Source organism: Hippocampus guttulatus, chromosome 1 (assembly GCF_054856545.1).
Source record: "Hippocampus guttulatus isolate MCC_2025c chromosome 1, RoL_Hgut_1.0, whole genome shotgun sequence".
Lineage (NCBI taxonomy): Eukaryota > Metazoa > Chordata > Actinopteri > Syngnathiformes > Syngnathidae > Hippocampus > Hippocampus guttulatus.
Window position 1 is genome coordinate 6,303,664 of NC_141261.1, and position 18,498 is coordinate 6,322,161.

General features: G+C 39.3%; 1 protein-coding gene and 1 long non-coding RNA gene across 4 annotated transcripts in view; one reads left to right on the forward strand and one right to left on the reverse strand.

The window, feature by feature from the left end:
• Positions 1–18,498, reverse strand: part of mtor (mechanistic target of rapamycin kinase) — a 71,948-nt gene that overhangs the window by 45,924 nt on the left and 7,526 nt on the right. For all 3 annotated transcript variants that reach the window (XM_086106388.1, XM_086106372.1, XM_086106380.1), the window contains exons 15-28: positions 18,410–18,493; positions 17,880–17,972; positions 17,574–17,708; positions 16,135–16,264; positions 12,242–12,492; positions 12,041–12,127; positions 9,171–9,338; positions 7,532–7,644; positions 6,331–6,493; positions 5,809–5,901; positions 5,323–5,469; positions 4,072–4,214; positions 3,255–3,417; positions 2,567–2,712 (exon numbers count right to left, since the gene is read on the reverse strand). In XM_086106388.1, coding sequence (XP_085962514.1) covers positions 2,567–2,712; positions 3,255–3,417; positions 4,072–4,214; positions 5,323–5,469; positions 5,809–5,901; positions 6,331–6,493; positions 7,532–7,644; positions 9,171–9,338; positions 12,041–12,127; positions 12,242–12,492; positions 16,135–16,264; positions 17,574–17,708; positions 17,880–17,972; positions 18,410–18,493 — 1,916 coding nt within the window. The remainder of the gene's footprint in view (positions 1–2,566; positions 2,713–3,254; positions 3,418–4,071; positions 4,215–5,322; positions 5,470–5,808; positions 5,902–6,330; positions 6,494–7,531; positions 7,645–9,170; positions 9,339–12,040; positions 12,128–12,241; positions 12,493–16,134; positions 16,265–17,573; positions 17,709–17,879; positions 17,973–18,409; positions 18,494–18,498) is intronic.
• On the forward strand, positions 14,081–18,430 carry LOC147210194 (uncharacterized). Its single transcript, XR_015100396.1, has 3 exons — positions 14,081–14,152; positions 16,235–16,300; positions 18,327–18,430. It is a non-coding gene; the product is annotated as an uncharacterized LOC147210194 (long non-coding RNA).

Sequence of the window (18,498 nt, forward strand, 5' to 3'; positions counted from 1 at the left end):
TAAAAATGTTGACGATGGGCCATTGCTGCTATACCAAGCGGCAACAGTGTTATGGTTAACTTTGAGTGCTTTTGGCTTGTGTTACGAAAGTTCGGTAATTTGGGGTTTTGTATTTCTCTTAGCACTTTCAAATGTCAGCAGTGATGGTTGTTGGCGCCATAGTTAGCACATTAGTGAAACAATCATGGCTTTTGTACTCTCAGACTGAACAGTCTGTTCAATAACGCTGGTCAAGTGCCGCCACCAGATTTTGCGAAGGAAATAATACAACACGATAGCATTTTAATCTTTAACTGCCAAATTTGTGTAAAGAAAAAAAAACCTTTGCTTAACAGACATCATAAACTATGCTCACGCCCATAACTCTGATCATGTACGGTGGACCCCGACACACTGACGAACGTCGAGGGACATTTCTGCTGTCTGTGACCACACATTAACATTAAACAGCTGAATTTGTGGTAAACATTCTGATCTTCTATTATCACTGATGTGGACCATCGAACAAGATTGTACAGAGATAGACAAGCGTGCTGCTTTCCATGTGACGCTACAGCTATGGTGCGATTATATCTTTGTGCGTTCACGCAAGCAGATCGCATTTGCAGTCGATGGGCCACTGGGAGGATTTTGCAGTATATTATGCCATCTGTGTTGTTTTTTTTACAACATGATTGAACTCAGTGAGCATCATGAGAGGTGGTGTATTTTGTTGCATCATGCTCAGGACATACTGTATATAATAAATATGTTTTAACACAGTACATTAAAAAGGCAGGCGGCATACTATAGATGACATTTTCATCAAGAATTGCAGACATCTAAAAAGATCAGATCAACCTTAGCCTAATTCTGAATTCCATTTTCAAGTATTTCCATTGTCACCACCAGCAATATAGCTCAACGTTTATTATTAACATGTGGTTCAGATCCTGCAGCCCATTGCCCCATATAAACATTACCCAGTTTGATCATTATAATGGAGATGAAACGAATATGGTCAATGAACAGCACACCACTACAGTTGAGGATAAGGGTACAAAGGTATTCTGAAATTAGCCATAGCGATAGGGCCTACAAATACAGTCGTGAAACCAAAACCCTTTACAGGCCAAAGCATCAAACATGGGAACTTGGTCAAAATGGACAGCAGCAATAATAAATACAATGACAGAACATTTTACTCATTTGTAGTGGGGTATCATTGTTGCATTGTGTTCAAATTTGAGCATAAAGATCCACACGACAGAATAAAATGCCCAATAGTAATCAGAAGGTCATGAACACGCACCATGACTACTCAATTATTCAAGCACCAGCATGTTGCCTTCAATATTATCAGAATGGCGATCAGATACTGCGTGCGATTTTTTTCCCCTCCTTTTCAAAATGAAGTCGCGACTCATTAGAGCCAGGTTTACAAAGTGTTTCATGCATACCAGGCTATGTTTATTTATTTTTTATGGGAAATTCTGGAGAAGTGAGAACCAGATGGGGATATGAAAAAACTAGACTGCCTGTTACCATCATTCATCATCATCATCATCATCATCATCATCATCATCAAGGCTCCAGAGAAATTGCAAACAGCCCCCTGAGAAACACAATTGCAGATACTCATAGATGAAAAAGGGGTAAATGTCCAATTAGATGCCTGGAAAACTGCTTTCTGTATGCCATTCCGAAAACAAAGAAATAAATGCAAACACAAAAGGGTGGAAAACGTGACGCATTATATCTAAAGGTTATGGAGAACTGATAGCATGTGTTTTGTAATTGGATCAATTTTTTTCAAAATTAACAGTTGGCTTGTGTCACACTCACCTGCCAAACTAGATTTTTGTGACAATAACTGTGCATAACTACTTGGAACAATTAATAGGAAAGGGATGTGAAATTGGCCTAAAAAGACAGTTGTAATCTTTCAGTTACATTGACTCAATGACAATAAATACATTTACATAATACTACTTTAAGCTGACATACAATCACAATTTTTGCAGAAAACAAAGAAAAATTATGCAAAGCATTCAATACAACCACTTCAAAAATCTGACCAACAATAATAATAATAATAACAGTTGCTGTTTTTTGTCAGCATTGGCATATATTCCACAAAATTTCCATTTATTTTTGGCAAGATTTCACAAAATAATGGGTAAAGAACTGAAGATGAAAATTTGTTGAATCCTGTCCTCCGGGAACTACAATTAATCTCAAATATAATAAGTAATAAAGAAATTGCAAAATTAATTTAAGACTTATGCTACTGTGAAATTTCATCAGATATGGTGGCTACCGTTTTTTGTTATGCTTTGTAAGCGCTGATTATATTTTGAGCTCCATGACTCTTCACCTCCCTTTTGCGATTAGATTTATGTGCTTTGTTAATCACAGAGGAAATGAAGTTCTGGTAATAAATCTTTAGTTTTAGCTTTGGCAGAAGTCTGTGCTGTACAAATGGTTAGAATATGATACACCTGTGTCATTGGCATTTTGGCTGTGCCTGAGGAATTTTCAGCATTCACATGCAATTTCAATTAAGAAATAAATTTCAGCATCCTACCTGATAAGAGACTCCAGGATGAGGGGTGACGGACCTTTTTGAAACTCCAACTCTTTATAATGCAAAGCTTTGGCATATGCGCGGCACTTAGCGGCTCTCTCACCAAGCAGAACAATACCATTGTCATCTCTCAATGGCAGAGGCCCCTGGACAGGAGATATATACCAAAACAAGCAACCAAGTCAGCGAAGGAGGTTGCTACACAACAACTCACTCCTAGAGCTAGTTCAGAACATAGGACAGTTTGAGCACAGCGCATAGGCTAGCAAGGTTGGCACACAGGTGAGTGACATTAGCCCTTGGTTATCTCCGCATTGGTTTCACTTGTGTTTACGTACATTTGCTGGATAGACTGTTTCAAAAAATTCTATAAACATTTATCAATGAAATGTAGTCAAATGTCCATCCCTAATAAAGACCACGTTTCTTCATACAGTCTCAATGAAGAACTAATGACAAATATATTATTAATAGAGCTATTTGATCAGTTTAGTCAACTGTGATTTCACAATGATTATATTTACTATAGTACTGCGCTATTCTGGTTTTAGAATTCAACCATTTTAAAATCCCCTCAGATTGTGTATCTACGGATACACAGCTGAGATTTCCCCCAAAATATGACCTGTCCAATCCTGCCGTTTAATTGTACGAGGGAGGTGTGGTGGTTTTACTGCTCAATGTCAACCTTGTCACTGTGCTCCATGAACTCTGCCAGGTTCAGGAGTGTCTGCGTGACCTCTGCGATGTCCTGTGATGTGAGCGCTAACTCGATGCTGCGGATGAGCTCATCCTGCTGGTCTTCACTTAGCTCGGACCAACAGGATAGGAAAGCCGCATTGAAAAGGTCCCTATAGACAGAGATACACAAATGTTAAAAAGACACTTGGGGATGTCGAAGAGCACACAGTCTTTCAACTACTGGTACCTTACAAACACAGTGATTAACCAAGTGTAATCTCTTTCAGTTTTTTTTGTTTTCTTCTTAAGGTCACATCTGGAAGCTACTAGTGTTTGCAACCAGTACACAGATCCACAACATATGTTCTGTGGGGTTTTTTTTGGTTTGTTAGTTTGTTTGTTTTTTGCTATGCACAGTGGTAGCTATTCATAATGCAAGCACTACAAAGTGGTCAATTATGTATTATATTATTGTGGGACAAATACACGATTTATATTTTAATGATCTCAGAAGTAACAGGTAGGATTTGAAAGGTCAGACAACAGAGAGGAATTGAACCACTAGATAGGTTAGAGGTTAATTAGACTATTCATCTGCTCGAATCTGAACTCTTCATGCTAGAAAGACATTTTAGATGGCTTTTGGAAGTTTTTTTTGTGGGCGGGGTTTTTTTTTTTTTTTCATAGATCCACCGCAAAAGACAAATTAAAAAATATCTGAACTGAAGATCGACACCATATTTTATTCCATCTTCAGTTCCTGTACGTATAATGGCCAGGTGTCCGAATACTTTAGTCTGCGTATGACTAATGTGGTGGTGTACCTGGCTAGTGGGATGTAGGTTTGAGCCAACGACCAACACGATCTCAGTGCTGGGGAGGAAGACTCCTTCAGGAGGACAACACTTAAGCGTCTCAACCACTCCAGCCAGTCATCTTTGGAAACCTTTCGAGCGGCGCCCCAGGCCTGTGAGCAACAGATCGTTTACTTAGTTCTTGAGAACTACGTGGGAGCAGCCTGTTGGATGATCACCATGCACAGTTGCACAAATGCACTTCTGTGATGCAATAGTTCACAAGAACTCTAGATTTGATTTATTGTAAATTGCTCATGGTTGCAGAGCAGTGGCAAACCAAACCAAAATCAAATAAGGTTGCAGTTCTTCCATTACACTAGGAATTGATGTTCATTCCATGCTCCGTAATTCATCATTGACACCATCGTAAGACAATATTAATATCGCGGTACTTTGACTTGTCATTATAAGATTGCCACATGTATTTTAAAAGCCTACCTCAGCATGAGCTGCAATGAGAGGCGGGGGATTGTCGGTCAGTTTCTCAGAGAAATGCTACATAACTTATTTTCCACAAAATGTTGTCGAGGGAATAGAAGGTGCAGCTAAAGGAATTTATTTTCACTGTTTGAATCACTGGAACTATCTGCTGTCCACGGTATCACTGAATGCACATGGCCCCTCCTGGCCATTCCTAACGTCTTACATCATTCTCCTGTGAACCAGAATGTAGCCAGCTCACAAATGAACACAATGACTAACAAACACAAGAATCAAATTAGGGCTTTGCATTCTTTTTAAATCTTAGATGAAAAGCTCTGCACCAGAGGTAAATTTGATCTAGATGAAAACTCAGATCTCGGGAAGACAGTGGATATGATTTCTCCAATTGTCAACTATTTTGACATGCGCCAATATATAAACATATATAAAAACATCACAAAAGGTCCCTGCTTCTCTTGAGCACATTATTATACTCTTTGCTATGCTATCTGACCCTACCGCATTATCTCTTGTGCCGCAGTAGACTTCTGGACTCTAACAGAGCTGTTGCTGTTCTTTTACACAAAGGCATTCGGTTACCCAGCGCGCATCTGCACTCAATAGATTTCACCACCAGACTTGAGTTATCCCCCCCCCCCTTTAATTTGTAACGGTCTGTTCTTAAGTCATCACCTCAAGTAAACTAAAATGTCTTGCAGACAAGTGATTGGTTTATATACTTCATTTAACATGCAAACAAAGCTAAATACAGCTTTCATTACGATACTTTCTGACCTTTTGAAGAGCTGTTGTGCTAACGTGAAGTTTCTTCATTGGTCCCGCTTCCACTGGTCCACTGACCAATGCATCACCTTGGTTACCACGTACATGGCGGTGCTGAAAGATAAGAGGATTCTCTTCCTCCTCGGCCAGAGTATAGCCCTGTTATGAATACAGACATGCAAGGACCACACAGATGGAAAAAAAAAAAAAAGGCTGTCGCATCAGGCTGACAAAAAAAAAATGTTTTGTGAATTAACAAGTGCATATCCATTCGGGGGAATAACTACAAATTTTTTGTTTGTGTTACATACTGTATGCATGTAAAAGGTTTGATTCTGATTAACTTTTTTCTCAAAAATGTGGCAATACCTGATGTTAGGTGCTAATTGCTCGTACTTTAAATATTAAATAATTGCAAATTAATGTAAAGGTGTATTATTCATCACTTTAGTAGAGTTGTCAGTATTTTTATTCCATACAACGAGGAGAGGAGCTCACCTTAACAATGCGACATATGAGTATGTCATAGCGTTGGTGGTTGATCCGGTGCTTCAGCATCACTTTATTTACCATGGGGATAAAGATCTGGTACTGCAGATGGGAGGCAGGTGAAGGAGAGTAAATCACAGGGTATATGTGTGCTTAATTACATACCTAATTTTGTTTTCCCCGAAATCCTTTTCCCCATAAGCCAAATAAATGAGGATCAAACTACTTATGGGGTCTTACATCAAAAGCTTCCTTTTCACATGTTGCCAGACGTGGCTACATGAGGAATGCTAACGATAGTGTTGATGAATGGGGAGGGGTAAGGCATGGGAGGAGACCGAGTAAATGTGACCTTAGCCACGCTCATAAACAGAACACCCCCACTGACAGACCATGACATAAGCAGTCTAACGGGAAGTAATAAAGGGCACGGGGTGTAGAGGTAAGTGAAATTACGTTCATTTGCAGCCAGCAGTGGGAAGGCGGGAAGTGTTCTACTGAATAATTTCTCCAGAGAGAGTCAACAGCTACCTTTTTGCCCAATTGGAAGACGAGCGAGGACAGGGTGTCCATGGACGTGGAGCGCAATTCAGACGTACTGTCAAGCGTCCGGACGATGGGGTGGATAATTCGAGATGCGTAGTCAGTGAAGTCCAGGGATTCTGTTAGCCTGTCCAGAGTCTCTAAGGCAACCCTGAGCCACAGAGAAAGAGGGGAAAACCATTCAAACATACAAATAAATATATTTGCATATTCTGCCCATGTTTGCATGTTTTTCTGAAGTCCAGGGATTCTGTTAGCCTGTCCAGAGTCTCTAAGTCCCAGTGTGGGACAAATAAAAGAGATCTTATCTTATCTTATAAGGCAACCCTGAGCCACAGAGAAAGAGGGGAAAACCATTCAAACATACAAATAAATATATTTGCATATTCTGCCCATGTTTGCATGTTTTTTCTGGGTACTCTTCCCCCGGATCCCTCTCAAATAGTTCAATGGTTCCATGCACCATCCTCAAATTTTGTGAAAATACTTTGGAATTTTCAATCATGTTTAACCTGTCCTACTACCGGTACTTGCTGTTTTGCCATGTCAAAATTACACCATTGTGTTTTTGAGATGAAAAATGACAATGATAATTTCTTGTTCTAAAATATTTATCAGGATTAGTGATACATAACTATAGGAATTACTGTTATTACTATGAATGCTATTCTTTTTATTAGGGATTATTAATAATAACGCTGACGATTCATAAAGATGTATTGTGTTTTATAATATTACTACAAATATTAGAGGGGGAGTCAGGTCAAAATTTGTCTTCATGATATTTTATGCGCCCCCACTATTCTGAACACAGTATGTTGATTAATATTGCATTTGTGGAATATGAAAATTTGCAAATGTCACATCATGACCAAACCCAGACAGCATGTGAGCAGTGACGGTTGTTACCGGAGGTTTTAGACACTGTGATGTAATTTTCAGTTGGTAGCAAGTGTCAGAGATGGATTAACAGTTGTAATTTTTTGTTTAAATCATATTTCAAAAATGCAATGTCTAGATTATTGGGGGTGCATAGAAGATGTTATTTTGAAGAACATTTTGGAGTTGACTTCCCCTTTAAAGGGTAACATGTTCATATGCAAGTAAAGATTAATGATTGAGTGAGGTTTGACTGAAATGGCATTTTCTGGATGAACCGACACTCCATCCACAGACATGTGGTACAGACTTGCGGGCTTGCAGGGGCACATCGGGGGCATCAAAAAGCTTGACAATCGGAGGCAGCAACAGGTGGAGGTAGTCGTCGAGATTGGCACCAAACAGCTGGATGGCATTGAGCAGCTGCAGATAAAAGCACACAACCCAGCACAAACATCTTAATAGGCCTCTCTTGGTGTCATTAGTCACTTTTTACCCGAGTAATCAATAGAATGATTGATAGCATTATAAACTCGACAAAGATTTGCAGGCAAAAGTCCTAATGAGTCGCCTCTAAAAATACCTCCAACTGCTAAAACACGAGCAGAAGTGAGCACCCTTATTTAATGCGCACAAGGCACGCCAGCAGGAAGCAGAGGTGTGCAAGTGTATCCTGAGAGATGGTTGTAGACAGAATGAACAGTTCCTTGGAATGATGGAAGTATGCTTTTCTTTTCCACTCCTTTGGATTAGTGGATAACCGGAGTCCCATTTCACGACATTTTGGTCAACCCCAAATCCTTTTCAGCCAAATCTGACTCATAGATGACCCAGTCTATAGGCTGCTGTTATCTACTTAGTAAAGCCTCAGAGATTAACCAATAGCAGAGGGGAAAATGCACCACGAAAAAACCTTTAGCATATGATAATGTCCTAGTGGCCTTCAACCTGAACTATTTTCAGGGAAAAAACACACAAACGCGAGAAGCATCTAAAACAGAAGTGAGTGGCTGCTTCGGGTCTATACAGTCTTGCCTTTTGGAGAGTGCATTACACAACTTACAGTTGAGCTCTGAATGAGCTTGATGGAGCCAACAGAAAACTGAACTGGAATATATTAACAACATTGGAACCCCTAAATTCTAACGAGCCACAGGCACAATTGGGAATTTTGATGAAAATCAGATTCATGTCACACAATCATTACGAGTTTGAACGGCCATCATGCATGACATCACAAGACAAGCATTCAAGGATAGTGTCATTTGTTGTTTGAATGTTTCAGTTGCTCAATAAAAAGACCAGCCTCAACAAGGTGTGTTGAACGAAGAACGCGTGACGAGAAGAATGTACTGTATACCAGAGGTTACGTGACGTAACCAAACTACATTCAATATAGTCAGACCGCAGCTGTGTTTTCACTTCATATCCAACTTAAGGTAGACTGCTTTATTATTTCTGTATATTAATATCCGTGGCTTTTTCCATGTGAATGAAATCTAATGTCAAAATGTTACTGTAATGAAGGGTTTATGATGGTGGCAGTTTGACCCTGAAACAAATTATTTGTCTTTAAAATCATAATCACTTCAAAATTCAAACACTTCATTAGGCCAACCAGCTTCTCTGAACGGATTGTGTTCCACTATAAAATGTGTCAATTTACTGAGAATACAGAGTGTATTTCCGTGTAATTTATTCTTCACCGATAAGAAAAATGGTATACATTCTGATTCTGATTATTCTGACACTTTTCCATGCTTGATGGGAATACACTTTCAGCCCATGGTGAGATTTCAAAAAACTCTTACCAGCATACAAAATGTGAACCTGTTTCAAATCAAAACCTCCACCTGAACACAGGAGGCTAATGTTTTCGCCAGCAGTCATTTCAAGTAGCCAGTTTCCAACAAAGATTGCTTTTGTTGGGAGCACAAGCCTGCATTTACCTTAATAGTAACACTGCGCCCGGTGCTGTTGTCATGCATGAAGACACGCAACATGTGCGGGATGAGCTGAGGCAGGTAAAGTTTAAACTCTCCCCCCAGGGCCACTACAATCTGTTCAATCAGAAGGATGATGGTGTTCTGCATGGGATTGTTTGGTGTCCAGTACTCCTGCAAAACAACAAGTACTTTAGTGTCCCAGTAACAATAATTTAAAAAAACACAGTAGCTATTTATTTTGTGAGAAATGTGTCAGAAACGTATTCAAAAATTCGAGGGACCTACATGAATTGCAAAACTACCAGCGACGATTGGACTCCTGAGCTCTATTTGTACTCGTTCAAGCGACAGTTCTGATTCTTTGCACCCAGGTGACACAATTAAATAATAAATATGCTGAAATAGTGGATGGTATCTGTAAATAATGCTATTTTTCCTCATTTATTAAGTGGTGGTGACTTCTGTGTTGTCACTGTCCAACGTTGACGAGGCATTAACTAAACGTATATGTAAAGTGTATGACATACGGGCTTCTTAAAAACACCCAAGTGCACAGCAAAACATCACTTTCTTTTGTCATCAGTTCTATGATACAATTCAAAAGATGGCACAACCCAAATGACGTTTGAGTGAAAAAAACAGGACTAAGTAGAATGTTATTCCAAAGCGAGTGGCCTTATTAAATGTTATTCCAATGATTGAACACGTATTTTTTATGTATGTATATGTGTGTGTATATATTATATACACAGGTATATACTGTACTGTACATATATAATACGTCGAACCAGCTCTGGTCTAGGGTTGAGGATTTTTGAGAAAATGGGACAAAATGTATTTCCTCTGGATTTGAGACGTTTTCATGAGCTGGATCCAGGAAAAGGGATTGTCATAATATTAGTTGCAGCCAGGGATAGTGGTGGTGGTGGGGGGGTCATTAACAGGGAAGTAAGATGACATCACACTTCAGTAAAAACTATAACACCATTTTCAGAATAGGTGGTACAAATGACAACTGTGTTCCTGAGAGACACTGGCCTTTGAACTTAAAGCAGAGTACATGAAGTATCATTAACTGGTGGAGGTGTTTTTGGTCAAGAGGCCAGAGGGCAAATACCGACTTCCCGCCTTGCCTGCCCGTGGGTGCTGACGACAGAGCAAATGAGTGCGCGTTCGCAATGACTATTCAAGCTTCCTCCTATGGTTGCAGCAGTTAGGGAAGGGGAAAAAAAAGGAGAATAGATTCTTTGTTTCACTTGCCTTTTATTCACCCGGTGGGACATAGTTGCTTCTCTTGGTTCTCTCAATTATTTCTCTCTAAGATTTATCACCATTGAAAAAGTACTTTGAAAGTTGCGAGTGAGTTCCAACAGAAAGGTAGTCATACGATATTTTGTGCCTTGCAATTTAATTATGAGCATGACAGGTGGGTTTGTGCAAGTGCAGAGGATATGGATTTAGCAGTCATTCAGCATCATGTGATAAAGGTGAATGGTGTGAGTCAGTGTGGGTTTTAACGGGAAGAAGGAACTGGATGTTTTGAGTGGAAATCATACCTCAGAGCTGTTAACTGCGGCTCCCAATGCCATATGTATTTCAGTGTGTGAAATGATCCCTCAGCCTCAGCCTCCCAACAAGTGGGAGGCTGAGAAAGCCTGAGTGGAAAGAATTTAATGGCTACATTTGATTGATCATTTGACATGATTCTATGAGTCTTGCTTGAGTGATATGTTGTGTAATAATTTGCTTATGCTCTGCTCTGCTATGTGAAGCGGGGGCCAAAACGTCATTCATCGAGGCCCTGATCAAGTTACAAACGAGTCAAATGGAGAACACAACCTCCATCTCAAAGGTTTACAGCTGTTTGCATGAAGGGACTGGTTGATCCCCGTTTGAAAACTGGAGGTCAGGGGACACGGTCATTTGCCATTTCAAATATTTCTGTCTCATTCATGACACAGAGCATCCGACTCGCAAAACCTTTTGAGGAAAATAAAATGATCATAATGAAACGATATATAAAAATATGATGGCTAAAACCAAGAGTTAATAACATACACCATTACCCTGTTGCATCTGTACACATTTAAAAAATTATTTTTCAGAGATCCAAGTCAACCTTTACAGATACAATTTTTTGCATTGATTTCGCACCTGCCCTCGTTTTTTTTCTCTCTAGCACATCAGGTTTTCATAATGATAAATATAATAATATAGTAAAATATTAAATAATATTTATAAATTATAAATTAAGGATTAGGATCAGCAACCGGTGGAGGGTTTTTTTTCTAAAACATCACAACTATAAATTACAACACATAGCATGGATACTGTCAAAGCTTTTATAGTTAACACTTAAAAACAAAAAATTAAAATGACTCAAAAACCTGACATTTTGGAAATCTACATCGAAAATATGTTAACCATACATCTTTAGTTATATAGCGCTTTTACAACAGCTTTAGGGACACACAAAGCCATCTCTGATTACAGTTATTGCAGATCAGAGCTCTTGATGGCAAAAGCTCGCAAGGTCTTTATTACAAAGCAGCCTCTGTATCTTGAAGACAGAGGTTGTTACATTGAAAATAATAGAATGCATCCCAAAAGGTATTTTGCTCAAGGCTATTCTGAAAGGATTTACTGTGCAAGTGGGCCAGATGACTAATCAATAAACATGTTCCAAATGAGAACATTTCCCCAAACATCTGCAACCGGCGCTAGTTCATTGCTCTAAGCTTCACTCGAGGTTCTCTTCTCTCTTACCCATTGCTCATCTCATCCGTGACATATTAAATCATTGGAACATCCTCACTGATGAGGAAAAGAGGGGACCGTAATTACAAGGATGGAAAGTAAACATAATTACTCACTCTGATGAGGGTGAAGATGTCATCCATGTAGGGGCGGATGTGGATCTTGACAAAGCATACCACCATTCCCATCTGCTGAAAAAGGAACTGGAGAAACACAAGGAAGAAGGTAAGACCAGAATTACTGTGGGGATATCGGTATTCAACTTAAACCGAGAAGAAACTTGATAGCATTCTAGCCCTATCTGTAGTGCTACCTACCTCTCGGATACTGGCATCACAGACGCGAATCACGTTGAGAAAAGTGGGCATGACCTGAGGTAGGAATTGGACGCACTTGAGGCCCAGAGACTTGAAAATGAAGGTAACAGCCTGAACCACCATGGTGTGGTGGTTTGACAGTGATGGATCTCTCAGGATACGCATCAGAGTAACGATTGCCACGGCGGGGTAAAACTCATCCAGGGGCAGGTTTCCCATATTGACCAGCATCTCACTGGTGCTGTAGTCAGCTGGAATTGAAGAGAAAACTACAGTCATCAACAGCACATGATGGAAATATGAGCGACCAGAACGTACAGCAAGGATTGTCCAGTTGTTGCTCTTAGTCAATCTGCGCAGCTTGCGCCTTCCATTGTGAAGTGTAAATTGAATGGGGAACTGATCCCACACCAGCTCCAGCCATAATTCTGCTATGTCAACCACCATAGTACTAATAGCTTCTGATAAAACATCTAAAAATTCTAATATTTGTGCGAAAAATAAAAACAAATACATGGCTTATCTTGTGTTTAGTAGTTCTCCCTATTTTGACCGGCAAAAGGATTTGGAATCCTTGATACTCGAATATACTGTTTTGTTTGGAAGCATTCCATCTCGCACAAATATTATGAAACATGACATTGATATCGGAGACGCGGCGCCAGTAAAGCAACATCCGTATTGCGTTGATTCAGTGAAGAGGGCAGCCGTGAGAGAACAGAATCAAGACCTTCTTGAGCAAGGTTACGCTGGCAGCCTCTTCCTAACAGAGGAGGGTGTAATAGTAACCTGCATAGTAGAGGAGTCTTCCATTGAGTGTACTTGATGGTGACAAATATCTCTAATGCCTCGTGGTTGTGTGCAATATCTCAGTACTCATGTTATAGGACGTTCGGGACCCTAACCTAGTCTTCTAAATGAATAAATATCATTTACTTCGTCGAGACATTCGTCAACCTAAAAAGGCTTTGGTTCCAACATCATGGACAAGGGGAGGTTTAATGCATGAACACAACTGTGAATCACAGCATGCAGCTTGATCATGGCTATAGCCTGTGTGTTTCATCATCTTCAAAGATCCATGTGGAAAAGTGTCTCCCAAAGCAAGCATGCTTATGGTTTTCTTGTATTGTAAGCTTTATGAGGTAATGCCGAATCATATGGGGGCACACTGTTAGCAGACATTTCCGGACAAGATGTACATCAACTGCAGAGGTAAGACTGAATTATCTACTTTATATCTAACACAACACTTTGCATACACTGTTAGGACATATTTTTATCTAAAGTATCCAGACATTCAATCCCAGGAAGATATATTTTATTTTTCAGATGGTAGGGTAAAGGAGGGTCTGGCAGTGAAATTGTTTGCTTTGAGTATTATACACAAGTACATTATATTATAGAAAATACACCTTATGCTGAGTTTTCTTTTCTATTGCTAATTTATTATATTTATTACCGGTATATTTATTCTACAAATATACTGGATTGCTAATGCGATATTTTACATTGCACTTTTATTGAACTGTGTACAGTTCTTTCTGAAACATTTATTTTGTGCAATGAAACACTGTTTATTTTTTCTTCCCCCCAATTTTGCTGCTGTAGACTGCAAATTTCCCCAGTGTGGGACAAATAAAGGTTATCTTATCTTATTATAAAATGTGACAAATATTTGTCATTGTTGTGAATAAAGTGTACTGCACTTTTGTTCCAATAACATATTTAATGTCTAATGGTACTGTACAAATTTGTATGACCGATGTGGTTTCACATGATTCCCTCACGGAAATAAGGACGAATTAGGGTGTTCCAAATGTTTGTTTTTGGCATGCAGGACAGCTGTTGAAGGGCAACTTTCAGCGAGGGGGCTATAACATTCGAATGCTCGTTATTGAAGAACTTACGGTAATTGTTGCCTTTGTATGTGTCATTACCTTGACATACCATAATCTCAAAGTTCAAATGACAGCTGTTGGCCGACAATTCATTCCTGTGTCCTTCAAAGCAGTTTTTTTGCAAGTACCTTTTCCGCAAGTGATGCTTATTGTGGTAGTATGTCGATTTAAATGTGGAGAACTAGACGTCTGATGCTAGACAGATGTCTGATATTCAGGATCTTATTGCGCTCCTGCAAGAGTGCTCATCTCCCTGAAGGGCTGTAGACAACGTAGGCTGTCAATAGGTCTGCAGACTAAAGTGAGAAGCTTTGCTCTTTGTGCCTTTTATTATTCAAATCGACAACTTGTCAGCAGAAGACAGCTAATGGCCTGTTTATGTAACCGAAAAATAAATAATCAGTGGGGTTAAATTAATTAACAGAACTGACGGAAAATATTTTTGCAATTTTGAGCAATACCGATCTCACAAAAATAATAATATTTTAAAAAAATATACAGTTAAAGAGATGGGCAGAACCAATGAAAAATGTGACAGACAAAATTGGTGCCCTAAAAACCCACACGCCACAAAATGACCCTAATAAATCTGCCAACACATACGACCTGAGCCTTCAGGTCTGGCTGGAGTCCATTCAGTTTAAGAACAATCTGGTAAGACTATTACCATATTGTAAGTCAAGACACAAGCTGGGATGCAGGCGGTGGTTCTCCATGCGCATGGTTACATGTGCATTCAGTGTCAAAATCTATCCCATCGACCTATTTTTCTCAATATCGAGCTATCACTTGGATGTCAACTTTTCTGAGCTGTGCTTGTAGACTTAATTAAAGTCTCTCAATGAATCTGAACAGTGATGGCACATTTTGCCAACATTTGTGAAGTGGGGAGCACATTAAGTGATTGAATTCTTTTCAAAGACAAAAATTTGTTGGGGGGGGGGGGGAAATCAACCCTGAAAAGGGTCACATTATTTCCCATTTTAGGCAAACGTATTGACGACTCTGTTCTTCATATCGTGTCAATGGTCGTTGATAAATCTGGCCAAAGTGTGTTTGTTTATTGAACATATAAACAAATAATAGAAATTTGACAGGAAGTCAATTTGAAAAAAGCTTAAGAAAGAAAAAAAAACATTTTGTCATCATTCATCACAATTTACATGTTCAAAGGAGGTAGGAAGAAGTAAAAACATAATAAAGCAAAAAGACAAAGCAAAAGCTCTTTCGACGCTTCCCAAGTCTGCCGAGACACACGCACGTGCATGTCGAATGAACAAGACACATGATCTGCCAACGACGACCATGGGCTTGAGACGTTCCATAACTCAAGTCATAATTAAAGAACCATTTTGCCAGAGAAAGCCCCCAAAATCCAGATGCTCTAAACCATCTCTTAACTGGCATTTGGTCAACCCAAAACGCAAAAAGAGCTGATGAAATCTATCCCAATCCATATACGTTTTATTCTACATACTGAAAGGCTTTCTTAAACAACTTTTACACACATTACACCAAGATGTTAACTGCCCTGTCACGTTATGTTTTTATAACCTTAATGACCATCCACAGGAGGTTTGCAATTGCCAATGCCCTGTATCCTGCATGCGTCATTGAAATGTATATTTTCAAATGTATATCCTACACAATCTATTATGGCAACATGTCCTACGGTTGGCAGGTGTGTGAAAATCTGGCAGCCATTGCACATTTCTATGACGGTTAGTCTGAATAAGCTTTTACACCGACACACATTGAGACAAAGAAAAAATTGCTCACTGTACCCATGTGTAAATAACGATCAGAGAAAATTTAGGAAGGGTCCATGATGTGGGTGAGGGGCTGCAGAACAAACTTTCCATCTGCTGAGAATTTAATATCACTAGTATTTTTCCAAGAACAAAACAATGCAGTGTTTTACCAATCATTTATTCAGGACACAATAAAACGTGCTGCCTACGCAGAGATTAGTCACAGTGTTGAAAGGCATACCTGAATCCTGACTGGACTTGGACTCAGAGAGGCTGACTGCAGAGGCATCTCGTGACTGGTCGATCATGCCAATGTTCACCTTGTGCTTGTATGGGTCCAGAGCTCCCAGCAGACCGAGAACGCGAATGGCCTAGGGGGTTGGACACATGACACACACGCCATGACAGTAAGTCATTTTCTAACTGGTGGAAATCTGCAATTATTAATGAATACTTTCTGAAAACAGACAAGCCTCAAGAGCAATCACAGAGCACAGACCCGCGCCAAGGCCATGAAGGCATACCGGCACCTCAAATGTTTTCCTCATTTATTCCCTTGTAACTGGAAATGAAGGTTCTGGATGAAACTTTACCTCTTTTTAGCTCCTGAGACCACGTCACAGTGCAGAGCATGATGTCCAAATCGGGATATTTTTTTTCATCCATCAATCAATGAAAAAACTAAATTCGACAACAGAGTTGCTTGAAGGAGGGGTTACTTAGTTTTTAAAGATTTGCTCCTTAGATGACATCTCCACTATGAAAAACACTAGCTCCGAGCTATTTGGACTCATGTTAAGACAATTTTAAAGAATTTGGTTATTTTTACTCCAAAATGTGTCCAGGTAGTTTGGAATAATGCAAACCAGAGGCTCTGATGGCTCCGAATCATTCCACCAGAAATTATGTAACATGCCGTTGTGCACATAGTCCATAAAATGTATGTCATAACAAAGAAAAAAAATGTCAGAAGAATTGGGTTCTTTCCATACATACTCAATTTGTTGGGATTAAGGTATATTAATGAAGGGCTTTTAATTGTATTTTCAAAAACAATTTTCTCAAAAACTTCTCGGTCTCGGTAGGGTACTTTAAATCATTATTAATCCATCACTTCAGCCCAGATTTACATGAAACGTGCATCATTATATTCTTTAACTTGTTCTTTCCCCACACACAACAAAAGCCTCATTTTGTCAAAACATCACATATACATTGAATCATATGAACAGAAATAACTGCTAGACGCATTCAACAAGTCAGAACCAGATAAAATGTTTGTGTAAAATAACTATATATAAATAGTTTTGTATTCAACAAATATTTTAAAGGGTATTAATTTACCAGTCATTGCCCCCCCCCCCAAGCACATGTATTGCCAATGTAATGACCGCCTTCCCTGAGTCTCTCATTACATAACAGGTAGGGAAACAAACAATTACCAATTACATCACTGCACAAAAGTTTCAGGTCTCTATGGAAAAGTAAGGAAGTATCTTGGAGTGTTTGTATTCATGTGATGATGACTCATTGGTCAAAATCAAAACAGACAAGTCTTCATTTATTTAGCATATGTGAACTGCTCGGCCTTATTACGTGTCACTGAACTCCTGAAGGATGCTCATGCTGCTACTAAGGAAAGCGTGAGAAACACAAGAGGACAGAGGCACTTGTGCATACTTCTCTCCTGATGCCCTGATTCTGCTCTGTCTTCAGGAAATTGAGCAGCACCTCGAGAAGGGAAGGGTATTTGCGGTAGGGCTCCACCACATAACCTGTGCTGGCCACCTGTTGGCCTAAAGTCCACAGCGCCACCTGGTGGAAAGTCAGATGCAGATTTAATAATGTGTTTGTATTGATCAGTTTTTAATTCTACAAATACTAACTCAATGTTTTAACTTCAGCACACATTTATTTTTCCCCAAAAAAAAATTGCTATTGTTTGCTTACTATAAGAGGAACATAATGACAATACCAAGTTCATACCTGTCGCTTGGCTAATGACGACGAGTCCTGCAGCATGTCCATGATAATAGGAAAAAGCTCATCCATCCACTTCCTCATTTCCAGACCGCTCACCTAGACAAGATATCACCGGAGATACATCACATTTATTTCCCTTTGGTGTCCGCTCAAATTATTTTGGAAGAATTGTTTTTGCTAATTGGGCTGCATAAATTTTCCTCATTTGACACTTCCTTTATTTGGACAAATCAATCTTACAGTATGTTCCAAGTGTTTGCATTGAATACCCAAAATAAAGCAGCTGCAATGTATTGTTTGTGTATTCTACAGCACAGACTTCATAAGATAAACTTTTGTCTTGTAGAATTATTCTACAATACATGCATATAGTCAACTCTTATCATTTCATACAGCTGGCAAGTTAAAGTTTTCATTTTATGGTCATACTTTTTTTTTTTTTTTTTTCAGCGTGGTTTGGCTCCAGTTAGCTTCTTCTGCTGCCTACTTTGAAGTCTTGTACATGACTTGGACAAGAGTGCCTCAAGCCTTACCTGAGCCAACTCGCCAATGGTGGCTAGGACACTGATAACCACTCCAGGATTGGGGTCTGGGTCTTTCAGTTTAAGGATTAGAGCCTGAA